We start from the raw sequence: 25,261 nt of genomic DNA on the forward strand, positions 1-25,261 counted from the left end.
TATGTTCCATTCTATATGCATCCGAAGAAGTGGGCTGTAGTCCACGAAAGCTTATGCTCTAATAAATTTGTTAGTCTCTAAGGTGCCACAAGTACTCCTGTTCTTCTTTTTGCTGGAATACTGTGTCCAGTTCTGGTGTGCACAATTTAAGAAGGATATTGATAAATTGGAGAGTGTTCAGAGAAGAGTCACAAGACTGATAAAGGATTTTAAAACATGCCTTATAGTGATCGACTCAAGGACCTCAATCTATTTAGCTTAACAAAAAGAAGGTTCAGAAGTGACTTGGTTATAGACTGTAAGTATCTACATGGGGAACAAATAGTTAATAATGGGCACTTCAGTCTAGCAGAGAAAGGTAGAGCATGAGCCAACGGTTGGAAGTTGCAGCTAGACAAATTCAGACTGGATATAAGGCATACCTTTTCAATGGTGAGAGTAATTAATGATTAACAATATGTCATGGTGTTTTCCTAAAAGCTTTTTTTAAAAGCTGTCCTCTAGGAATTATTCTGGGAAAGTTCTATGTCTGTGCTATACAGGCGGTGAGACCAGGTGATCACTGGATCCCTTCTGGCTTTATAATCTCAGAACTAGGTACATCAATTCACATGCAAAATTCTCATTGAATTCAATAGGTGTCCTTGCCCTGTGGCTTGTGGTGAGGGCTGCAGCAGGGGCCATACAACCCCTCTTGCAGCTTCCTAGGGCCCCCTCTCATGGTTCTGTGCACCTGTGTCTGTCGTTGTCATCCTCTCCTCCCTCCCCGCTCTGCCCCGCTCACCTAATGTGTCCTGATATTTCATTCTTGCAATCTGGTCACCCTAGCTGGCTCCTGTGCCACTGCTCCTCACACAGAGAAGGGGACTTGGAGCTTCTTCAGCTCTTACATAGTGGTGTTGAATATTTAACAGATAGCTTTTCTTCTAACTGTTTGTCAGGTGTTTGAGTTAAGTAAATGTGAACAAAAATAAACAAAAAATGCAGATGTTTTAAATAGTCTGAATTAAGCCATCTCAGTCAATCAGGTTTCATTTCCATGGTTCCTCTGAAGCCCTAAGCCATATGCCTGCCAGGAAAGATTGGGTAGACAAGACCTGAATTTCTAATTTAAAAATAAGTAGAAGTGCCCTATTTGCATATGCATGGGTATGCACCCACACTATAGCAAAGCGAAGACTTACCGGCATGGCGCTGCCTGTTGGCTATCTTGGGAATTAGCTCTTCAGCCTCAGAGCACCCTCTGCTGACCCATGTCTCGCCTGCCTTAGGGCCCCATGTCCCTCCTGGACCCCGGTGCCCTTTACCTCCGGGTTCTGCCCCAGCAGTATCCTCACACTCTGGGTCTCCCCTCCCAGGGGAACCCCCAACCCTCTAAACCCACCTTGCCTCAGTGGCTACTATCAGTCATCATCTAGCCCCTGCTCACTCGGGCCAACTGCAGTCTGTAAAGGCCACTCATCATTAGCAAGGGGGTAGGACCTGCTGCCTTTGCCTATCCCCGGGCTGCCCCTCTGCAGCCCCACTACCTTTTCATAGGCCTTCATCAAGGCCTGCAGCCTAGGGTCTACCAGGCTGGAGCTCCCCAGCTCCCCTTGCCCTTCCCCAGCACTGCTCCACTTCAGGTACCTTGCTCCCAGGCAGCTAGCCCTTCCTACTCCTGGGCTAGAGTGAGACTCTTTCAGCTCCTGGCCCACAGCCCTTTTATCAGGGCCAGCTGGGCCCTGATTGAGCTAGCCACACCTGTGGTCAGCTACTCACTGCTTTTCCCAGCTTCAGCCCTCTCTATGGCTGCTTTTAACCCCTGCCTACTGGAGTGGGGCAGCTGCCCCACTACACACACACATATGCACCTCACTTTTTTTTTAAATGAGACTTTTCAGACTTTCTTCATAAATATTAAAGAAGAACAAAAGTACAACCATTTTCCCTTTGCAGGTCCCCTTTAAAATCCATTTAGTGGGAAACAGCCTTCATGGGCTAACTTCACACAGATAAGCTGGTAGACATTGGAATAAACCAAGGACAAAAATTAAAAGGGAAGAAAGTCGCCATTCCACAGCCCAATCCCTTGCTTCTCAGACATTACCCTCAAAGAATGAACCACTAGAACATCTGAGTCATCCCATTGTCTCTGATTTCCAGCATGCTTTCATTTCAGGAAGTCTTGAGTTAAAAAACGTTATTTAATTAGTTGTAACTGCACAAAGCACTTATCCTGGCATATAAGAAAAAGAGGAAGAAGAAGACACTAAACCTCAGAAATTGTCTGAGAAGAGAGAGACAGAAGAACAAGAGATACACTGTCAGAGCAAAGAATAAAAGTACAACCCCTAAGGTAACTGAAAACCACAAGGGCACCGATAAATCCCAGGGAGCCTTTTGTCGGTTTCCCTGTAGCAAGCCTTATCAGCACTGAAGTGGACTGAAGTCAGAGAGCTGTCTGCATAGAGCTCCTCCTGATAAGTATTTTTGTTTCTTATTTATCTTGCTGGTCTTTATTACATTGTTACTTTGTTAGATTTTCTATCAACTAAAATTTTGGTGACTTTGAGTAGCAAATAAAAAGGAATAATAATGTGATCAAAGAGCCTTCACTTCTGGATGCCCATCTTAAAGGTCGTGCTCACCACACATCAACTTTCAGTGTGCTGAGAACTGCTGAAAACCTGCCCATGGGTGTCTCAAGTTGTGCACACAAAAACAAAAGTACCCAGAGTTTGGGGTACTCTTGAAAATGTGGGACTTTATAAGGCACCTCTCACCTGCCCCTAAAACATCATTATAGTTCAATAGAAAGAGAATGGAAATTCAGATAGGGAAACTGATCAAATTAGGATGGGTCTGAACCGCAGAGACTCAAATGGTTTTCATGTCAAGGCTATTTCAGGGAGATGTGGCAGATAGGAGTTCTGTTCTCTTAGGATACAAAAGAGGATAAAAACAAATAAAAAAACGGACACGTCTGGATTAACATCTTCTCTTTTACAAGACATCCCCATGGAGATGCAGGGCTAAATTCTGCTTTCAGTAATTTTGGTGTAAAGCAGAGTAATTCCACTGAAGTCAATGGAGCTATTCCAGAGTTCCACTGATGTAGCCAAGATCAGATTTTGGCCCGCATTGGCAAGGAGTTGATTAAGATTGATCTATCTATCTATTCTTCATAATACTTTGCTCTGTTATAGTACCTATCATCTGAAGGTTTCAAAGCACTTTCCAAACCTCTTTGGCTTAAGCCTTCCAACATCCCTATAAAATATTATTTCCATTTTATAGGTGGAAAAATGGAGGCATAGAGGGGTAAATGATTTGACCAAAGTTGCTAAGAAGTCAGTAGCATGTCTCAAGTCTCTCAGTTCTGGGCTTTAACCACAACCTTAATCTATTGGTTCTGCAAGGTGCTGTATACGGGCACTTTGCTTTATCCTTTGAATGATAGATGTGTTTGGCTGCTACTATAATACTGAACGGGATTAGTAAGAAAAGGAGCCCAACCCCCCAACCAAAACAGAATTTCTTTGTATATCTTTCTCCTGCAATCTTCTGTATTCATTGGCTGGCCTATCTATCTATCTATCTATCTATCTATCTATCTATCTATCTATCTATCTATCTATCTANCTATCTATCTATCTATCTATCTATCTATCTATCTATCTATCTATCTATCTATCTATCTATCTAATATAATAGTAAAATTACAATGTATTGTCACATGAGCGATTGAGTTCAAGACAAGGATGGTGTCTAAAGAAGGATTTAATTATTTGCATAGGTGTTAAATAACTGAATTTTAAAAATATAGTGTTGGTATCCCAACACATTCCTGAACATAGGAGCTGACATCATAGAATCATAGAGGTATAGGACAGGCAGGGACCTTGATAGGTCATCTAGTCCAGTCCCCTGCCCTGAGACAGGCCTAAGTATTATCTAGACTATCACTGAGGTGTTTGTCTAATCTGTTCTGATAAAGCTCCATTGATGGGGATTCCACACGTTCCCTAAGTAATTTGTTCCAGTGTGACGGGTTGGATCACAGAAACCCCCTTGGGAGCTGCCACCTAATGTGCCAAGACTACTTCTATTCCTGTTTTCCCTGCCAGCTCACGACTCCAGCACCCTGACTTGCTGAGCCAGACACTCCTATCTGCTCCAACACAGATCCAGGGTCTGAATTACTTGCCCCAAAGCTGCAGGTTTACTTGAAAACAGCTCACAGAAGTGTGCTTGTCTTTAGCACTCAGATGCACAACTCCCAGGGGGGTCTAAACCCAAATAAATCTGTTTTACCCTGTATAAAGCTTATGCGGGGTAAACTCATAAATTATTCGCCCTCTATAACACAGATAGAGAGATATGCACAGTTGTTTGCTCCCCCAGGTATTAATACACACTCTGAGTTAATTACTAAGTAAAAAGTGATTTTATTAAATACAGAAAGTAGGATTTAAGTGGTTCCAAGTAGTAACAGACAGAACAAAGTAAGTCACCAAGCAAAATAAAATAAAATGCGCAAATCTATGTCTAATCAAACTAAATACAGATAAGATCCTCACCAGTTCCAGAATGCTCCCCTTTTACAGGCTAATCTCCTTTTAGCCTGGGTCCAGCAATCACTCACCCCCCCTGTAGTTACTGTCCTTTGTTCCAGTTTCCTTCAAGTATCCTGGGGGTGGAGCGGGGGGGTGGAGAGACTCCTTCTTTAGCCAGCTGAAGACCAAATGGAGGGGTCTCCCACGGGTTTAAATAGACTTTCTCTTGTGGGTGGAGACCCCCCTCCTCACTCCTATGCAAAGTCCAGCTCCAAGATGGAGTTCTGGAGTCACCTGGGCAAGTCACATGTCCCTGCATGACTCAGTCTTTACAGGCCGAAGCCATTGTCCACATGGTATCTTGTATGTCTCCAGGAAGACTTCTTATGTGGATTGGAGCATTCTAAGATGCATTGTTCCCCAAGTGTTTCCTGATCAGGTAGTTAACCTTGCGAATTCCTTCCTAAAGAAGCTGATGAAATGACTCACAAAGCTGACTTAGAAACCAAGCAAGCATACAGCCCATATTCTTAACCTCAAGTAGAAAATTATATATATGTACAAATAGGATGAATAGATACAGTAAACTATAACCTTTACGGAGATATGTTACATGGCACAGGCAGCACAAAATATATTCCAGCTATGTCATACATACATTTATAAGCACCCCCCCCATAAAGCCTTATGGGGTACACTGTCACATCCAGTGCTTAGCTACCCTTACAATTAAGAAGTTTTTCCTAATGTCTAACCTAAATCTCCATTGCTACAATTTAAGCCCATTACTTCTTGTCCTCTCCTCAGTAGATAAGGGGATCAATTTATTACCCTCTTTTTTCTAACATACTTGAAGCCTGTTATCATGTCCCCCCTCAATCTCCTCTTCTCCAGACTAAACAAACCCAATTTTTAGAATCTTTCCTCATAGGTCATGTTTTCTGGACCTTTAATCATTTCTGTTGCTCTCCTCTGGACTCTCTCCAATTTGTCCACATCTTTCCTGAAGTGTCATGCTCTGAACTGGACACAGTACTCCAGTTGAGGCCTTACCACTGCTGAGCAGAGTGTAAGAATTACTTCTCACATCTTGCTTACAATACTCCTGCTAATACATCCCAGAATGACGTTCGCTTTTTTTGCATCCACAGGCAGGGACACACCCAACTGAGTTACATGAATGCTTTCCCCAGACACTCGTTAACTAACAATAGAGAGGCTCCAGGCAGTTCCCCCAGATCCTAACCATGCAACCCTGAGCTGTACCATCTTGCACTGGTCAGAAGCCTGATCAGTGTACCTTTATTACCCAGTCCACCCTTCCCTCAATGTGGAGAGGACATGCACCAGTTTTTGTTCCTGAGCTGAGGTTTCCCAAGCACTTGAAGCCAAATACACTGCTTTAGGTAAAACATAAAACAGGTTTATTAACTACGGATAGATTTTAAATGATTATAAGTGGTAGGCATAAAAGGACAGAGATGGTCACCAAAGAAAATAAAAATAAGTGCACAATCTAAATCTTAATCCTTATTACACTAAGCAGTATTCCAGTCATGTGAATGAACCTATGATGCCAATTGTGTTGTAATTGTGGTTTTTCACTAGTATTTCTAGTTCTTCCTGTGTATTTCCCATACTTCTTGCATTAGAATGCAGACCTCTAAGATGTTCATTAAATTTTCCCTCTATATTCCCTCTGGTCTCTCCTTTGTCCGCACTGTGATTGCTCATGTTCCCCCCAGATTCTGACTCTTCATCCAGGTCTCCATGTTCTGAACTTACCTGTGGCCTTTTGTCTCCTGCTCCCATCAAACCTAGTTTAAAGCCTGCCTAGCCAGTCTGTATCAAAAGATACTCTTCCCCTTCATTGATAGATGGACCCCATATATGCTCAGAAGTCCTTCTTCTTGGAACAGCACCCCACGGCTGAGGAAGCTGAAGCCCCTTTGGCAATACCATCCACACAGCCATGCATTTAGCTCCAGGGTCCTCAGAACATATACTGTCTAGCCCAGTATCTAGCTACCTGCCCTATTGGGAAGCACGCTATTGACGAGATACTCAGCTGGCATAGATTGGTGCAGCTCCGTGAAATTCAGTGGAGCTATGCTGATTTATACAAGTGAGGATATGGTGCTACAGGCCCATCTAGTCTGATATACCACCATCTACCAAACAGGAACTGAACAGTGGGGAGCTTTTATTAATAGGTAACTATTATTAGATACCTACTCTGTTATGTTACTAAAATTTAGTAAAAACTTTCTTCACGAGTAATGCAATGTAATTGATAAACACCATTTTGACTGTCTAAATTCTCATGGTTTAGTTTGAAATTTGACCCATTCTGTCCAGTGTTGAGAAGTGCCAGTGTACATTAAGCAAGGATGTTCTAAACTTTGAGATCATTCCACAGGGACAAGATGAACTGGCAACTGGTCATTCTTGGATTAGTCATCCTGCCCATTAAACTAGTAGGGACATCCTTGTTTCTCATCTATTGTGAGTATTGATGTGCATTTGTAATTTTCAGTTATTATTTATTGATTTTATAGCACTGTTCTTCTAGTAGCTGATACTTTCATGTCTGTGTTGTCTAGTGTGGGATATTACAGTGAATCTCAGCATCTCACACAAACCAAACTAGGCACAAAATACCCCCAAGAATGGTGCTGGGATTGGATCTAGGCAGTGGTGATGTGTCCTAGGAATACTTCTCTGTGGCTCGCTGAAGAGCTGAGCAGCATCCTGAGGTAACCCAACAACTCCTCTTTGCTGCATGACTTTGTATAAGTAAAAGAATAAATGGACACAAATCAGGCATCAGGAATGGTAACATACAAAAGCCAGTAGGAGAACACTTCAATCTCCCTGGACATTCAATAACAGATTTAAAAGTAGCCATACTTCAACAAAAAAACTTCACAAACAGACTTCAAAGAGAAATTGCAGAGCTACAATTCATTTGCAAATTTAACACCATTAATTTGGGCCTGAATAGGGACTGGGAGTGGCTGGCTCACTATAAAAGCAATTTTCCCTCTCTGGGTATTGACACCTCCTCATCAGTTATTGAGAGTGGACCACATCCACCCTGACTAATTGGCCTTGTTCACACTGGTTCTCCAGTTGTAAGATAACTCCCTTCTCCTCATGTGTCAGTATATTTATGCCTGCATCTGTAATTTTCACTCCATGCACCTGAAGAAGTGAGGATTTTTACCCACAAAAGTTTATGCCCAAATAAATCTGTTAGTCTTTAAGGTGCCACAGGAGTCCTCGTTTTTGTGGATACAGACTAACACGGCTACCCCTCTGATACTTTGTATGAGGAAGCCATTCATAATGTGCACTTTAATGTACCTTGTGAGTGAAAAAGAACTGAAACCATGACTGCACAATGTTGTGTGTTCTTTTAGATAGTGTGCACTATAATAGTAAAGAGTGAGATACATAATAAAGTACATGTGTTGGGCTGCTGTCCCTTGGGATCTAAACCCAGAAGGGTAATAACAAACTTTTAGATTAATTAACTGGTGAAGCTGCACTTGGTAATACCATTTCATGTGTAACTTCAGCCTCCATCTCCCATGTCATAATACATCTCTTCTCCTTTCTCTACTACCAGCCTTAGTTTAGGATTGTTATATTTATGTTTCCCTGTCACCTTAGTATAAGACCCTCTTTTTCACATTCACTTAGGAAACCTGAGTAAAATGCTTTCCAGTGGCCACCAACACTTAGAATATCAGGGTTGGAAGGGACCTCAGGAGGTCATCTAGTCTGACCCCCTGCTCAAAGCAGGACCAATCCCCAGACAGATTTTTGCCCCAGATCCCTAAATGGCCCCCTTAAGGATTCAACTCTCAACCCCGGGTTTAGCAAACCAATGCTCAAACCACTGAGCTATCCCTCCCCCATTTCTCCAAGAATGGTCAGACAGAGTCACTTTAGAGTGATTCCTGATGCTTCATCTGCAGAATTCCTCATCCCTGTGAAGTGAGAAATGGATCACAACCCACCCAATATGTGCCCTGGATAGAAAGGATTCATAGTGGGGAAGGGAAGAATTTGTTTTCCAAGGAGTTATTGTTTTAGCTAAGGGGATTTTTCACTCCTACTTGCACTAAGTGATCTCACAGCTGGAGTTTCCTCTTTCTCTGATAGCTGACAGTTTCTGCCTGGGTCACAGAGGCATAGAGAAAAACTGAGCATTTTACTCCTGGGGGAATTCTGCCCCACCGCACATGCGCAGAATTTATGTCCCTCGCTAATTTCTTTGCTTCCCCTCAGAAAAATGACTTTCTGATAGGGAAGAAAAAGGTTGCCACAAGAGTGGTCATGCAACCCTCCCCAGCAGTATGTTTCAGGTGCCCAGCACAGCCTGCGGAGAGATAAATCACTGTGGGGTAGGAGGCAGGGTTGGGGAAGACCCGGCTGGTGGCTCCTACCCTGCACCAGGCTCAGCTGCTAGTCCCAGCTGGGCTGGGGAGGATGGGACTTCCTCTGCCTCTGCACGGCATCTGGGGCTGGTTCATACCCAGTCCCAGATTTCTCTCCCAGCTGCAGGAAACTCTGCAAACTTCCCCTCCCCCCACTTCCTGCACCCATTGCTCCTCTGCTCTAGGGGGAGGGATTCCAGTACAGGGAGCTGCTCCCTCATCCACCCAACCCCCGTGCATCCAAACCCCCCTCAGAACCCACTCCCCCTGCATCTGGACCACCCCAATGAGCCACACACACACAGATCCGCACCCCACTGAGCCGCAACCAGCTATACTTGGGTCCCTGCCCCACTCCCCCAGCATCTGAAGCCCCCCTAAGCCCCCCACACCCAGACCGCCTTTCTGAGCTCTATTCCCCCACACCCAGACCCCCACAACTGAGCCCCAACCATCTTCACCCCACTCCAGAACCCCATTACTGTTGCACCCAGAAGCCCCCAACAAGCCCCTGTGCATCCAGATCCCCCCCGCACCCGGATCCCCCACTGAGCCGCCCACACCCAGATTGCCCCACACAGAACATTCTCAACCCACAACTGGATCCCTCCACATTAAGCCCCTTCACACTTGGATCCTGCCTTGCTGAGCCTGCCTGCCTACACCTGGTGAACCTGGCATGGAGGGGCAGGGCCCTGCGGTGTTGCTGGGGCAGACCCGGTCCTTGTGCTGTGTCAGGGTTGGGTGCAGCCTCACCACTGAGTCTGTGTCCCAGGGGAGAGGGGGGCGAGGAGCTGCACAGTGATCTCCCACCTCTGTGCAGCCAGTGGCCTGTGCTCCCCAATGCCATGCTGGAGCCTCCACATTTATCTGACAAATAAAATTGTCAGAATTTTAAAATGTAGTGTTCAGAATTTTAAATATTTTGGTGCAGAATGCCCTTAGGAGTAATGGCATTTGTTTCTGTATTCGGTGTAGCTGTAGCTGTGTGGGTCCCAGGATATTGGAGAGACAAGGTGGGTGAGGTAATATCTGTTATTGGACCAACTTCTGTTGGTGAGAGAGCCATGTTTTCAAGCCACACAGAGCTCTCTATAAAAGATCTCTCTCACCAAAAGAAGTTGGTCCAATAAAAGTTATTACCTCACCTCCCTAGTATCTCCATTTGTTTCTGTGGTAGGGGGAGAAAGAGGGCATGTCAGCAGTTTGTAAAGCATGTTACAACATTTTCCTTGGTGGTGAAGCAAAGGGAGTGACACATCCTGTGGGCATATAGGGCTTGAATCATCAGTGCAGACCCAGTCCTCATCTGGGGGTAGGGAAGTGCAATGATTCCCACACAGACAGGAGTATTCCTAGGAGGGATTTTCTATCGACAAGATGTGTCTGGAATATGGAAAGTCACTTATTTTGGGAGTTAGAGTTGACCGACAAATTATTCACAAACGTGGCTGATTTCTGTAGAGAATTTTTCTTTGTCCATGTTTGCACCCCTTCTTACTCACTTTTTACAAACATATGTTATCATTATTTGTATTACCACAGCGCCTAGGAGCGCAAGTCAAGGGCCAGGACCTCATTGTGTTACATGCTGTACAAAGACATGTGTGACAATCAAGTTTTGTTCTATGAACATTTATGGCAAACTAATTTCAGACCCATAGTCATGATTCATTGCACTCTGTCTGTATATAGGGTTCTGTATTTACCCATTTAACTTTTGCTTGTGTCTGTATTGTAGCCTGTGCCTATACCAGTGTTGATGGCTGTTGTTACTGGCAGGAATACCAGAGATATTACTGCTCCCATTAGCTTTATGCTGTAATCTTCCTCATCCCTATTCCAGGCAGATGATAGCTCCCCTGGGCATGCAGTTGTGTTATGGGCTATGAACATCCTTTCCAAACAACTGCTATTAACCAAATGTTGTATAGGCAGCATTAAGACTCATCTCCAGGAGAACAACATCTGGGCTTGTGTTCAGTTCCACAGATCTTCCCCAGGCCGGGCTCTCAAGGGACCCTCAATTCCACAACTGAGAGGAACATAACAGGTAAGATGCTGGGGTTCTCTATGAAATTCTGTTGAGCAAAGGGGGCATTCTGTTTGTTTCTCTTGAATGCTCATTTTATTATTACTGAACCTAGAGGGTCCACCTGAGTTTGTGAGCCTATTGTACTGGGCCAGGAGCACCCCGGCTCACAACGGCCAAGTGAAAAACAAAACAGGGTGGAGCAAAAATGGCCTGCTCAAAAAAAAGCCCAGTGGCTCATTGCCCCTGGAAACTGATGCCCAGGGTGGCTGCCCTGCTCAACTGCCCCTAGAACTGGCCCTGTACAATTACATGGTAAAAGTTCCTGCCTGCCCTGAAGAATTTACTATCTAAATAGAAACCACAGGATAAGTATCATAAGCCCCATTTAACTGCTGGGGAACTGAGGCACAAAGAGATTAATTGACAACCACAACTCCAGTGATAATCCCACTGCCACATATGTACCTGATATTGTAGAAAAAAATGCAATTCCTTGGCATATCATTGTATTATTGGACCAATATAATAGCAAGGGGGCAGAATTTCCTGGACCGCTTTAACTCTGAATTTCCCAACTGTGTTAAATCCTTAAATTTGAGAGTATATTAGAGAAGAAGGATGTCCCAATGGTTAAGATGCTAGCCTTGGACTTGGGAGATCCAAATTCATGTCCTTGCTCTGCCACAGCCTTCCTGTGCAACCTTGGGGAAGTCACTTAGTCTCTCAGTTTCTCATGTATACAATGCAGGTTATTGTACTTCCATACAATTGTGAGATGCTCAAATACTATGGTAATAGGGGCCACAGAACTACCTTAAAGGGGTTAGCTTCACTTTTTGTATCTAATATACTCAAGTTGTTCAGACAAATTACTATCTATGGATTATTTGCACAGTAACTGATGCTGAGATTCAGAATTTGGACTTAAAAAAAACCACATGTATTCTGTCTGTGTGTTTGTGATCAAATATCTGTCTAGATGAGGCTCCCATCATTGTATCTGAGAACCTCACCAAACATTAATGAATTTATCCACACAACACACCTTTTCAGGTTGGCAAATATCATTAATCCAATGTTACAAATCGGGAGGCTCAGAAAGATCAAGCCAAGATTTTTGGCTAGGGTTTTCAACACTAGGAGCCTAAAGTGAGGCTCCTAAATCGATATTTAGGTACCTGCCTGATTTTCAAAAGTGCGGAGCACCCAGTTGTTCACACTCAGTGGCCAGGAACTGAATTTAGACCAATGTGTCTTAATCACAAAATCATCCTTCCTCATATGAGCATTTCCTCACAGATACACACGTCTGGTACTTTCATTGGAATAAATGATACACACCACTTTGAAAACTTCATGAGGTTGTGAGTGTGAAGGGGCTCCAAAGGGATGAGTTGAACTACAGCCTTAAGGTAAAATGTTCAGAAGCGCCCAAGGACCAAGCGCCTAGATTCACAAAAGGATGTAGATGGTGAGATGGTGAGATGCATCACAAAACCTACCTTTTAGGCACCTAGAAAATCACAGGAACAACACTGTGAGCCACGCAGCCTGAGTGAGGCATCTAGGCTCCCTATACAACGAATGAGTAGAGATAGGTGCCTTGGTATGTGATTCACAAAAGCCAGCACACTAGGTGGGGAGTTGCCTAAGATAGCCAATGGGAGATGCTGATGAGATGCTGTGCCCCGCCCCTCTTATAGACCTTGTCTACCCTTGTGGTGGTGTGTAGGGTATGTGTAGCTACACACCACAGTGAAAGATAGGCTATTTCCACAGTGTGGTGTGTAGCTGCATGCGTCAGTGAAAGACTCTGGGTGGGGGGGAGTGGGGAAAGGCTCTGATGGGGGAGGCAGTGTTGAAAGAGCCTTTCCCCGCCGCCTCCCTCCATCCAGAGTCTTTCACAGCTGCATGTACTTTACACACTGCTGCAAGCGTAAGCAAGGTCATGAAGATAGGAGCTTAAACGCATGCTGCAGAACTTTGAAAGTGAATAAGATAAGCTGAAGTAAGGCCACCTTAATTCTGAATAAAACTGTCCACCCAGGGATTTAATGCAGTTTAACTAATCCACTTTAAAAGTTAATTTAGATTAATTTTCTGAGTGCCTCCATTTAAACAGTCCCGTAGGTACTTTTGAAAATGGGACTTAGGCTCCTAAATCACTGAGGTGCTTTTGAAAAATGTATCCCTAGCTTTTGTGAAATATTCACAAATTATCTCCCCTGGTAGTCAATCAGTACTATGCATTATCAATTCATCCCCAATTTTAGTTAATGAATTGTTATTCGTGAATATTTGCCAAAGTGTTTGGATGAACAAATTTGTGGCTGTTTGTCTGAATCACATGGTATTGTTTCTGCTGCCTGATTGGCAGAAACTTTTTAAACAGGCTATATAATATAATATAATTATAATTCATTAATATATACAGGAAAATGAACTTGCTAGTTTTATCCATGTAGCTTTTTTTAATTGTTCAACCAGTTCTAATATACAGTGATACTGTTCCTAAAAATGATTCCAACTTTGAATTGAATCGCTCAGAGAGGAATTGGATTTTATTTTCAGTTCTACAGACTACCCCAGACCTGCCTAAGACGCAACCTGATTCCAGCACAATCACAACTACAGTTCGCGACAGAACAGGTACCTCTGTGGAATTTATAATCTGATTTAAGATATCAGTTTGATGAAAGTAGAGGAGGACCTAAAGCAGAACCTCATATCTAGCCCCTCTTTTCTAAAGTTTGGTTGGTGGAGAATAAGGTTCAAATATCCTGACCCAAATTTGACCCTATGGTTTTGTTTTTGATTGAATCCAAACCCTAAAGGGGCCTATTTTCCAGATCCAATTTGGATGTGGCCTTAAAATGGCTAAAATACCATGAGAATATCTGTTCTTGGAAGATTTCCACCATTCTAGATGGCAGAAATCTGTCCATTTTAGCTAATATCAGGACATTTCTTTCACTAGGGATCAAAATCTCCCAAGGACAGTTCAGTAGGTTTTGGCACTGCCAAGCCCTAAACAGCTTTAAATGCTAAGTCCAAACCTGCTATTTAGGTCATCTCTAGAATTTCTTGAAGTTGGATAGTTACTTCTGATGGTTCCTGTGGATGCTTTCTCTGCCCTTAGGGGACTTGCGGAATGGATATGGAGCTACACTGCTGGGCACATTACAGTATCATAGGCATATATATGACTAGATGGGCAGATTATGTTTTGTGTTGAAATATACAGACATGTCCGTATTCAGCTATACATACATGATGAGGACCTCTCCCCTTACACCAATGTAAATGAAGATTAATTTCATTAAGGTCCATGGAGATGGACCTTTGTACACAGGGACAGAATAAGGTTATGAGGGGCCCAAGGCTAATGGAAGGGAAGGGCCTGCGTAGGAATTACGTATTGCAAAAACATAATGAAGTCATCAAACATTTATGTACATACATATTTACATATTATGTATTTATGTAAAATTAACAAGTTTATTCTACTCTCATTACACTCAATTCTTCAAACAGATACTGCTGAGTAAGAGGTAACATGAGGGATGCTACGCTGTCCTTCTCTTAGGCCTCCTTCCTCTTAGTGGAGTGGTCATCTGTATGAGGATGAACACTGCAACATTCACCATCCTGCTCACCTCTTTCAACCTTGCGCTTCTACCCTCAGCTCTCCACATGGCACAGTGCAAAGCCAAGCCCTGCAGGTGTTTCCCCCAAGCTATGGACTCTACACCACATACCCTGTCTCACTCTGTCTGCAGTCTAGGAGGCAGCCAGCTTTTGTTATGTAAAAGAAAACCCCTCAGGTGTAAAATCCACTGAAGTAGAGGAAGTAGCAGTGGGAAAATTACATTGGGTGGCATTGTATTTTAGGCTGTCTTGCTCTGAAAGCTGCCTCCCAGTGTTGCACTAGCTGAGGACAATGAATTACTGTTTTCACGTTGAACCCAGTTTGTGCAGTTAATGTCCAGTGATTCATCATATCAGGCTATTCTGTCACCAAGTTCTTCCACAATTAGAATCATAGAATAGAATCATAGGACTGGAAGGGACCTCGAGAGGTCATCTAGTCCGGTCTCCTCCACTCATGGCAGGACTAAGTATTATCTACTCTAGAATGTGTGATCAGCAGCTCTGACATGAGTATTTTTTTGAGCATGAGTTCAGTGTGCACCAGACCCTTACGGTTTGCATTTGTTTGTTTTAAGCTTTCTGCAAGAAAAAGGCAACAGCTAGAAGTGACACAGATCTTTAGTTGGTTGCCCAGTCGTAATATTTAGCACTTCTGTACTATGTTAGCTCTTCAAAATCACTGTACAAACATTAAACAAACTTAACCTAAAGCCTTTCAGTTTTTGATTGACTAGGAGTTGACAAAACAGAGCTATTCCCTGTTGAGTTCTCTGCCCCCCTGAACAAAAAGACTTCATTGAAAATCAGCATCTTAAAAGAACCGTTAAGGATCTTACAAAAGAACAGTCCAACCAAGGCTGCTGTACTAGTGACACCCTTGTTACATCAGGTCTGGTGTTTGTTTAAGGCTGAGTAGAATGAAAGGAGAGCTCCCTGTTTTGTTTGCATGTGTAAGGGCTGGTCCACACTAACCCCCCACTTCGAACTAAGATACACAACTTCAGCTATGTGAATAACGTAGCTGAAGTCGAAGTATCTTAGTTTGAACTTACGCGGCACACACGCAGCAGGCAGGCTCCCCCATCGACTCTGTGTACTCCTCTCGCGGAGCAGGAGTACCGGCGTCGACGGCGAGCACTTCCGGGATCGATCCGGGATCGATTTATCGCGTCTAGACAAGACGCGATAAATCGATCCCAGAAGATCGATTGCTTACCGCCGGACCCGGAGGTAAGTATAGACGTACCCTAAGTCAAGCAGGCCTTGCTTATTTTTTTCCCCTTAAAGTGCTCAGAGTTTAAGGGAGAAAAGTGAATAAGATTCTGCTTATGCCAGGTGTGAAAAAGCAGAAGGGCCCAAAATCTATTCTTGTGCAAAAATCTGTTCTCCCTGAAGTCAATAAGGCTACACAGGTGTAACTATCAGCAGGAATTGGCCTGTGTTCTCATTCCCTTCTCTAATCACACACAATCCATGCTTACCCAACATTTTCCACTTGGGAAAGAAGTTATTTTGAGTTGGGGCAGAAAAATGAGGACTAACTTCAGGTTTATTTAGCTTTATGTTTTTGGAATGAAACTCAAAAGAAGTCAAATGTGAGGTACTTTCATGATGGATTGAAACTGCTAGAGAACCAACAAATGGACAGAACCTGCCTTTAGCCTATTCAGCCAATCTTTCTATCATAGCCTGATAAGAAGTGGATTTAAAATCCGTGAGGGAGAGGGGAGGGAGAAACCTACAACATTGTGTGTTGAGCTTCCTCCAGTGCTTTTGCAATCCCTTAAAAGTACAAAGATGTGCTGGCCTGTGGAACTAGGCTGAGCATGAGGAAAGAACTTTGTTGCCTGTGCATCCCAGTACAGAAAAATACATCAAAGAAAAAACTCATCAGTTCTTCAGAAACAGGACCCAGCATATATAGATGATGATGGTGATGGGCACTAGGACCCAAGAGGCAGCGTCCTGGAGCTGCCTGCCAGCTCCCGCCCAGGAGTGGTACAGAGGGAGCTTCTACCCTCCCTGACAGCTAAGCAGAGCTCCAGAGAAATCAGGGATGGGGGAGCTGGGGTGGGGGTACAATGCCTGCTCAAACTGTACCCGCAACTGGCACTGGTTCCCATGGTAACCGGATTTTTAGTGTCCGGTCACCAGTGTTAACCAGATACCTGGCAGTGTGTTCCTGCAGCATGGGGAGAGGCAGCAGGCTGCCGGCTGAGTTCCTTCCAAGCCACAGAGGGCTGCTTTGCCTTTCCTGCTGGCAGGAGAGCTCCAGCAGGGCTACATGAGCAAGCTTGCTCTCCTTCCCACCCTGGTCAGGCCCCCTGCCTGACCAGTAGGGCCTAAAAATAGGAGGGCCTAAGGCTATAGTCTTATTAGCCTAATGGTTAATCCGGCCCTGTTTGTATGCCTATTAGGCTAGGTCTACACAACGTGGGGAGGGGGTGTCGACCTATGATATGCAACTTCAGTTACGTGAATAGCGTAGCTGAAGTTGCGTATCTTAGGTCAATTTACCTTGCAGTGAGGACGGCGGCAAGTTGACCGCTGCCGCTCCCCCGTCGAATCCGCTTCCGCCTCTCGCTGCGGTGGAGTTCCGGAGTCGACGGCAGAGCGATCGGGGATCGATTTTATCGCGTCTACACTAGACGTGATAAATCGATCCCTGATAGATCGATCTGGCGGGTAGTGAAGACGTGCCCTTAGATAGATGCTGTAGTGAGGGCTGAGATGGAACTTGTGTTTAAATGCTTACATTCAGGTGCTTATCATTCTTTTTAAAATATATGATCTGGTAATTGGTCATGCTTGTTCCCAGCCCAAAGGTGAATTTCTGGAAGTTTAGTACATTTGACATGGATGTTTCTGAGATATATGAGTGTGAGTAAACAGCATTTTTCCACCACATTGCCAGATGCTTTTTAATGCTCAGATTACTGAACAAGGCTTTCCCTTCAAACCAGAAATTTGCCATGGATATACATGTTCCGCCCCCCCTCCCCCCCCCCGGTTACATGGGTGTAAATCCTAGTTAACTCAGTGAAAGTAAGTGACTTCCTTCAGATTTATACAGTTGGAAATGAGAGCCATTTCTGGCCCACACAGGGTTGAACCTGTTTACACAAAGTCTGAGTTTAGTCCTTAGGGACAAATTTTGCCCTTACCCATACTCCTTCATTCCCACTTATGTCAAATTCACACACTCGCATCCACTCACCCCCGCCCCACACAGCTATGTTTATTTAATTGAACCAAACCTCCCCTCCAACCCAAAGCACCCCAAACTGCATGTATTGGGAGGTATTTGAAATATGAATCTGTATCCAATATCTATCACATCTAGTCTCTTTCTCTATAATGGGCTGACACAAAACTCCAGATGCAAACACTCATGAGCTTTGGCGGGTTTGAGGCCTGGATGCAGAGTCTGCAGCTGGGGTGCAGCTCTAATGTCACAGTTTAGGGCAACTGCACTTGTATTTCCCCTCAGGGATTCAGCAAGGACATCCACTTCCAGGCTTTCGACTCCCCTGGCCCTCACCTCTCTTGGGTGGAGATACGTCTCTCTCTCGCTCTCTCGCTCTCTCTCTCTTTTTTTTTTTTTTTAACCAGGATATTTTTAGGCTGAACAGTTATTTGCCTTTATTGTGGTATTTCCAGCAAAAGACAGACTGCCTAAGCAGACCTGCTTGCTTTTTCTCCCAGGAGCAGGTAATCAGTAGACAATAGGTTTTTATTCTGAGGGCGTAGCTTCAAAGGCCTTCCAAGTACCTGGTAGGAAACCCACTTCATATGTATTATCTCAAGCAGTTTTTTAAAGTTCCTAACATATTCTCAAGGTTTACATTAGTCAGTTTTCTGAAAAAGTTACATACAATCCTACAGTAACACATAAACTATTGCATTTTTAATGCAATAGATCCCACAGGTATTAAACTTAATTCAATAATGTTTAACTTAATTCAAGTAGAAATTCAAATAACCCCCATCTAATATATACATCTAATGCATACATAGTCTAATCTATATATTTAATCTATATAGATGTGACATCTTGAAAATAAAACACATAGGACCAATTTCAGAGATGAGTCAACCAGATTCCTGGTGCGGTTAATGTGTGTGTAACTGAATAGACTGAGTAGCAGCTGATTCAGAGCCAGTTAGACATATCTACAGTTCTGCTGTACTATGGCTGACCTGTAGTGAATCCTTTACTGGCATTTATCCACCTGACCACTGGGCTTCCCTGCCTTTCCAGTGGTGTCCTGTAGGCATTGGAAGGGTAGGGAGTTTCCCAGCTGTAAATAAGATTTTTGCCTCTCATTTCTCTGTGATTTATTTTATAAGTTGACTGTCTCTTCATTTCTGTTCAAAATTCTATGTTTTTCTGTGTAGTCATGTCCCCTTCTACAGCTAAGCCCCTACAGTGGGAGGGGCACCGAGGGAATTACTACTTATTTTCTAAAGCCAAAGAGGTCTGGAGTTCCAGCCGAACAGAGTGTGATGACCAGAGCTCGGATCTAGTTGTCATCAGTGACAGAAAAGAGATGGTAAGATCAAACACTGCTTTGTGGGAATTGAGATTATGCTGAATGCCCAGATCCTCAAATGTACTTAGGTGCCTAACTCCCATTGAAACCTTTGAGGATCTGAACCTAAGCCTACAATGCTCTGGTTTGTAATCAGTCCTTCCTTCTGCAGACAGCTTTCCATGACCAGAGCACTGGGTCTCTGTATGCTGTTGATGCCAGACACAGTCATCTGTATAGCATCAGAGGGGTAGCCATGTTAGTCTGAATCTGTATAGCAGTGATTCTCCAACTCCTTCATTATGAGCATCTCTTCCAAAAAAAGACATCCTTTCCTGGGCCCACCTGTCCCCCCAATACCTCAGTCACCCACCATTTTGTTATCAACATGCTGCATTCTGCAAAGCACCAGGAGAAGCCTCAGAGTTTGAGAAAATGCAGCCACAGCAGAGGTCCTGATCGGAGGCCTCAGAGGAATGAGATACATCTCTCTGATCTCCGATTAATCAAGTATCCAACCATGCATGTGCATCCTTTGACAACAATGAGATTCAGTAACCTAAGGCAAAGTAACCTCACACAATGTGTAAACTAGTGTTTCACACTCACTGTAAGGCCTCATCTACACTAAGCGTTCAGAGCTACATCAATTTACACCAGCTGAGGATCTGGCCCTCCAAGTATAACCACACCAAAGGACCTCATTATAGCACAGCTAAGTCTTAGAGGATTAGATTGAACTATTTAGCTTTGTAGTATGTAACTTGGGATGGTATACCCTGCTCCCCTCAGTATCCCTGGCTAGCTCTAGTGTCTCACCTCCTCCCCATCCCACCTCACTCCTCTTGGGGTGATTTGTATACCCCAGGTTGCAGAGAGGAAGCAATCTCTCTATTCATCTCATGTGCAGAAGCTGCGATCATCCCTTGTTCTTGTTCGGAGTAAGCCAAGATGGGGGAAAACTCCTTCCATCTTCATAACCTCATGTATCCAAGCTAGGGCCCAGGAAAATTTGCACTAGAATCATATCCCAATATCCTAATTTTACCTGAATTATTCCAGGATTCAACACAGTCACTAGCAAAAAGGCGAGTCCTGTCTGCACTACACATATTAACCGCATTGCAACTACGTCAAGGGACATTTGGTTGCCAAGAGGAATGAGCTTAAGTGTGAATTGCAGAGTTATACACAAGGGTAGATCATTGGTTTGCAAAGTAATTGTAGCTGGCAAAATGAAGAAGATAACATTTCTCCAGTTACTCTCAATTCAGATGATAACCTGGTTCCTGGCTCCCACAGCCATTACAGACACAGTGGTAAGAGCAGGATAAAGGAGACGCTCTTTGGATTTTCCTCTCACATTTCCTGTGTGTCACTGATTTACCACGCACTTCCTTTCCTTGTCAGGAGTTTCTTCGTAATAAAACAAGGGATGCTGATTATTTCATTGGACTAACTTACTCAGAGATGGAGAAGAGATGGTACTGGATTGACAAGACAGAGCTTACGAGAGACCTGTATGTTTCTTCTTTTCTCTTATAGCTAATAAACATAATGGGCCAGAGCATCATCATTTATATGCGTGTAGCTCCACTGAAGTCAGTAGAGCTATGCCAATGTGCTCAAGATGAGAATCTGACTAAATGAATGTAAGTGAATCTACCAATGCAACTTCTAGTTAATTGTGGATAGTACTAGAATCCCCTCTGAAAACAGGATGTGATTTCCTGTGACTTTGTCAAGTGAACAGTGTTTACTGAAGAAGTCAGTGCCATTGTCACATGGGGAGAGGGCTCCTTCAGTCTGGAATTTCATTGAAGCTGTCTCAGAAGAACTGTGTTTGTCATCAAAGTCTGCATTAGTGTCAGACAGGACAGAGTTTTCTCCCTGGGGCTGTTATGGGGAATAATATTAGCAGATTCTGTGCTTTGTGGGAGAGGGAGATATTTCCTTATTAGAGGAGGAACGGGAAGAAGGGAGACACTTGTGTATGCATGTGCATGCACATAAAGAAATTAAAATAAGGATTTAGTTCAACAGTTCAGCTTCTTTTTTGGTTATTTCTCTTTACCCAGATTTACTCTGAAACCAAACACATTGGAGTATGAAAATGACTGTGCAGTTATCAGAGCTGGAGAAGTGAGTCCTGCATCTTGTCACCAACAAAACCAGTGGATCTGTGAGAAGACAATGAAATAACTCTTTTTATGTTGGGAGAGTCCCAGCACAGATAGTTTGTGGCACTGGAATCCAACTGGGGCATTTCCCCCTAATCTCAGACACAAATATGCACATGTATTCTCATTTTATAATAAGAGGAACCATAACATGATCCTGGCCTATGGAACTTTTTATTTTCTATCCACGACAAATTCCAGACCAATGTATGCATTCTCGACACCATTTCTGGATGCATTTTCATCAGCACGTTGTAGGAAGAGTAATGGAGGACTTCATTTTCTGTAATAAGGATACTTCACCAACCTTAATGACTCAATTAGGCATCTGATAGACTGACCTCCATGGAGGGTCACACGTGCTGAAAGGGTATAGGGTGCAAGAACTACTCAAGGGCCAGGGAAGATCACAGCTCCTACACATGGACTGCTCTCTGCAGAGCAGAGGTGGGAATGAAGCAGGACCATAGCCCTAGCTCCTCCTCCCAGCGTTGTCCAAAAGAATTGGGCCCTAATCCACAAAGAGACTTAGGCATGGCAATGCAGTCCAGTTCAATGCCTAAACTTTAGGTGTCTGGCTACCCAGTGGAATCCACAAAACCTGAGTTGGGCACACAGGCTCCCTATAAAATGCATGGGGAAAGATACGTGCCTGAGAATGGGATCCACAAAAGCCCACACACTAGGGCATGGAGCTGTCTAACCAACCACTAGCAGATACTGAGGAGAGGGGTATGTCCTAAGAATCACCCCTCTCTGGGTCTTAGGCACCTAAATCCAGGATGGAAGGAGGCTCTTATATCTGCTTGGGATTCACAGCCTGGAATTGTCTCCTGGAATCATGCTCTTAAGCCATTTTTTGCCAGAAATGCAGTGGCACATGCCTAAGTCCATACCAACTGGCTGGGCAGGGGGGAAGGGAGGACCTCCTTTATAAACTTTCACCCAGCGGTTATAGCACTCACTTGGGATGTGGGAGACACTAGTTCAGTTCCCCCCTGGGGCTGAGGAGAAGGAATTTGAATGTGGGTTTCCCACCTCTTTGACGAATGCCCCAATCACAGAACTATAGAGCCATTGTCTTGCTGGCCCAGTGTATATTTTGTGTATAAATAATTATATAACAGCTTCAAGAGGCAAGTGTGAGAGAGCCCTATATCAAAACATCCCATCGTCCAGTGGCTAGGGCAGTCTCTTGGAAGACTTAAAACCTAAATTCAAATCCCTTGGCCACATCATGTAGAGGACAGAACTGAACCAGTATCTCCCACATCATGGGCTATAAGGGCAGCCTCCCTTTCTCCCAACTACCATTGTGTACAGTTTGGTGCGTCTGAGCATGTCTCCTGGATCAGGCCTTGCAAGCGAGCTAGGAGGGGGGATGCCTATCTTCCCCTGGTTTGAGGATTGCACAGAGGCTTAGGCGAAAGATAGGTGCTTGGACGCCTGCTTGGGGCAGCAGGGTGCATGCTCAGTGCCTTTAGGATTTTTACAGCAAAAATTGAGTTGCCTCAAGGGTTAGGCGGCAGCTGAACAGGATTTTGACGATCTCAGTGGTGCCTACATTTTGGACTTTAGGCACCTAAATTCTTTTGAGTGGCCCTTGGTTATTTGCAGAGCAGGGAACATGATAAACTCTCATACAGGGGCACTCACATTGACTCCAGGACAGATTGTGCTTTATTGTGCTCCTTTTCGAGCTCTGCACAATCCCCAACCCAGTGCCATAAACACACAGTCTGGCTTTGAATAATTAGATTATTAAATAGTGAGGCATGAAAAACAATTTTGTTACATTATTAACAGACCATTCCCTTCCTGGGCGACTCCTCATCTATTCTGACTGTATGCTGCTCAGTTCAGGGACCTTCTCTCCTTATGTTTGTAAAGCACTTAGTACACTTTGAGCCCTGAATAAATTCTAATGATAATGGTGTTCTCTTTCTCTGTACATTTGCCAGAAGGCTTTAAAGGCTGAGATCTATTTTTTGCTTTAAGTCTCCTCTGAACATGCCTGACTGTCTTTCAAGTCATGGTGTTTAGTCGACTAAAAAGGAAGGATATGCATTCCCTTTCTTGCATCTGTATGTTAGAAAATCAGCTCATGGTTTGCTAACACAGCAAATGAATTACAAAACAGCATGCAGATTTGCAAAACTCAAAGATTCCTTTAGAGAAAGAGCAGTTGATTGTGCAAGTGGAGCAACATCTGTGGTGTTAAAATCAGAGAAGTGCTGCCGCAGGGTGATTAAGCAAGGTAGAAGATGGAGGTTTGGTTACTAGACCAGAAGAAGTTCCTAACATGGAGAGATTTTTATGAAGGGATTAATCACCTCACCTAATATTTGTTGAAAGAAAGGAAAGGCAATAGCTTTTCTCCATAATTAAGAGACTCACTTTCCATTAAATACCTGATTTTAAACCTCTGCCTTAACTTCAACAAAACTCAACCAATCCAGTAGAAGTTTCCCATGTGTCCCCAGCCAGAGGAGTAAAGTTTGAGAGGAATCAAACACGGTATTTTGGAGACAGGAGAGTCTGGACAACCAGAGAAGCATTGCTTTTGAGAATTCTTGTAATTTTTTTCAATGTCATATCTAAAAAGATGCCTTGGAAGCTCCCAGGGTATGTCTGTTATGAGAAATTCTGGCTACAGAGACAGAAATATTGGCTTGAGTGGGTTCTGGGAGCAAGAAAAGCTCCTGAATACTTTTCCTAGCTCTGCCATACTGTGAGCACTTGATATGTTGCATTTATCCAGAATAGCTCATACAAAGATACAGAGGTATTTTACAGACTAATGATTACAGACTAAATAGCATTATTCCCATTGTGCATTCAAGGTAGGCATAGATAAATTAAGTGACTTGGCCAAGATCATACAATGAAGTAGTTATGGAATTAGGATAAAGAACTAGGGGCCAGAGCCTCAGCTAGAGTAAATTGGCATAGTTCCATTGTAGTCAATAAAGCAATCCTGATTCCCATTAGCTGAGGATCTGACTTCACATTTCTGACTCTCAGTTCCACACACTTAATCCAGTAGACCACATTTCCAAGTAAATTACATAAACACTCCTTTATGTAACTTTCCTCATGGGGCTATAGTTACTTCGGTCCTTTAGAAGATTAAATAGTTATGGGTAGTGTCATAACGATAAAGGGAAGGGTGTAAGAGCTGTCCTGTGTACAGTACTATAAAATCCCTCCTGGCCAAAGATTCAAAAATCCTTTTTCCTGTAAAGGGTTAAGAAGCTCAGGTACCTGGCTGGCATCTGACCCTAAGGACCAATAAGGGGACAAGATACTTCCAAACCTTGGGGGTGGGGGGTAAGGCTTTTGTTTGTGCTCTTTGTTTGTTTTTTTCGTTCGCTCTTGGGACTGAGAGGGACCAGACATCAATCCAGGTTCTCCACATCTTTCTAAACAAGTCTCTCCCATTTCAAACTTGTAAGTAAATAGCCAGGCAAGGCATGTTAGTTTTCCTTTGTTTTCTCAACTTGTAAATGTACCTTTTACTAGAGTGTTTATCTTGGTTTGCTGTACTTTGAACCTAAGACTAGAGGGGAGTCCTCTGAGCTCTTTAAGTTTGATTACCCTGTAAAGTTATTTTCCATACTGATTTTACAGAGATGATTTTTACCTTTTTCTTTAATTAAAAGCCTTCTTTTTAAGAACCTAATTGATTTTTCCTTGTTTTTAGATCCAAGGGTGTTGGATCTGTATTCACCAGGAGTTGGTGGGAGGAGGGGAATGGTTAATTTCTCCTTGTTTTTAGATCCAAGGGGTTTGGATCTGTATTCACCAGGAGTTGGTGGGAGGAGGGGACTGGTTAATTTCTCCTTGTTTTAAGATCCAAGGGGTTTGGATCTGTATTCAC

The 25,261-nt window shown here is 43.6% G+C and overlaps 1 protein-coding gene across 3 annotated transcripts; it reads left to right on the top strand.

Annotated features, from left to right (window-relative positions):
• The first annotated feature begins 2,218 nt into the window (after nucleotides 1–2,218).
• LOC117885233 (C-type lectin domain family 5 member A-like) lies at nucleotides 2,219–24,612 on the top strand. Of its 3 annotated transcripts, none has more exons than XR_004647749.1 (7): nucleotides 2,219–2,338; nucleotides 6,958–7,043; nucleotides 10,968–11,036; nucleotides 13,590–13,667; nucleotides 19,068–19,222; nucleotides 20,612–20,853; nucleotides 21,280–24,612. XR_004647749.1 is itself a non-coding variant. In XM_034786482.1 (7 exons), exons 2-7 carry the CDS (start codon nucleotides 6,965–6,967, stop codon nucleotides 21,401–21,403), a joined length of 615 nt encoding a protein of 204 aa, XP_034642373.1. In that variant the 5' UTR covers nucleotides 2,219–2,338; nucleotides 6,958–6,964; the 3' UTR covers nucleotides 21,404–24,612. The 3 variants fall into 3 exon arrangements, 2 of the variants coding, with proteins under 2 accessions (XP_034642373.1, XP_034642382.1); XM_034786482.1 differs by having other exon boundaries at nucleotides 20,612–20,721; XM_034786491.1 differs by lacking the exon at nucleotides 2,219–2,338 and having other exon boundaries at nucleotides 5,524–7,043; nucleotides 20,612–20,721.
• The last annotated feature ends 649 nt before the right edge of the window (nucleotides 24,613–25,261 follow it).

The sequence above is a fragment of the Trachemys scripta genome, chromosome 1, assembly GCF_013100865.1.
Source record: "Trachemys scripta elegans isolate TJP31775 chromosome 1, CAS_Tse_1.0, whole genome shotgun sequence".
Lineage (NCBI taxonomy): Eukaryota > Metazoa > Chordata > Testudines > Emydidae > Trachemys > Trachemys scripta.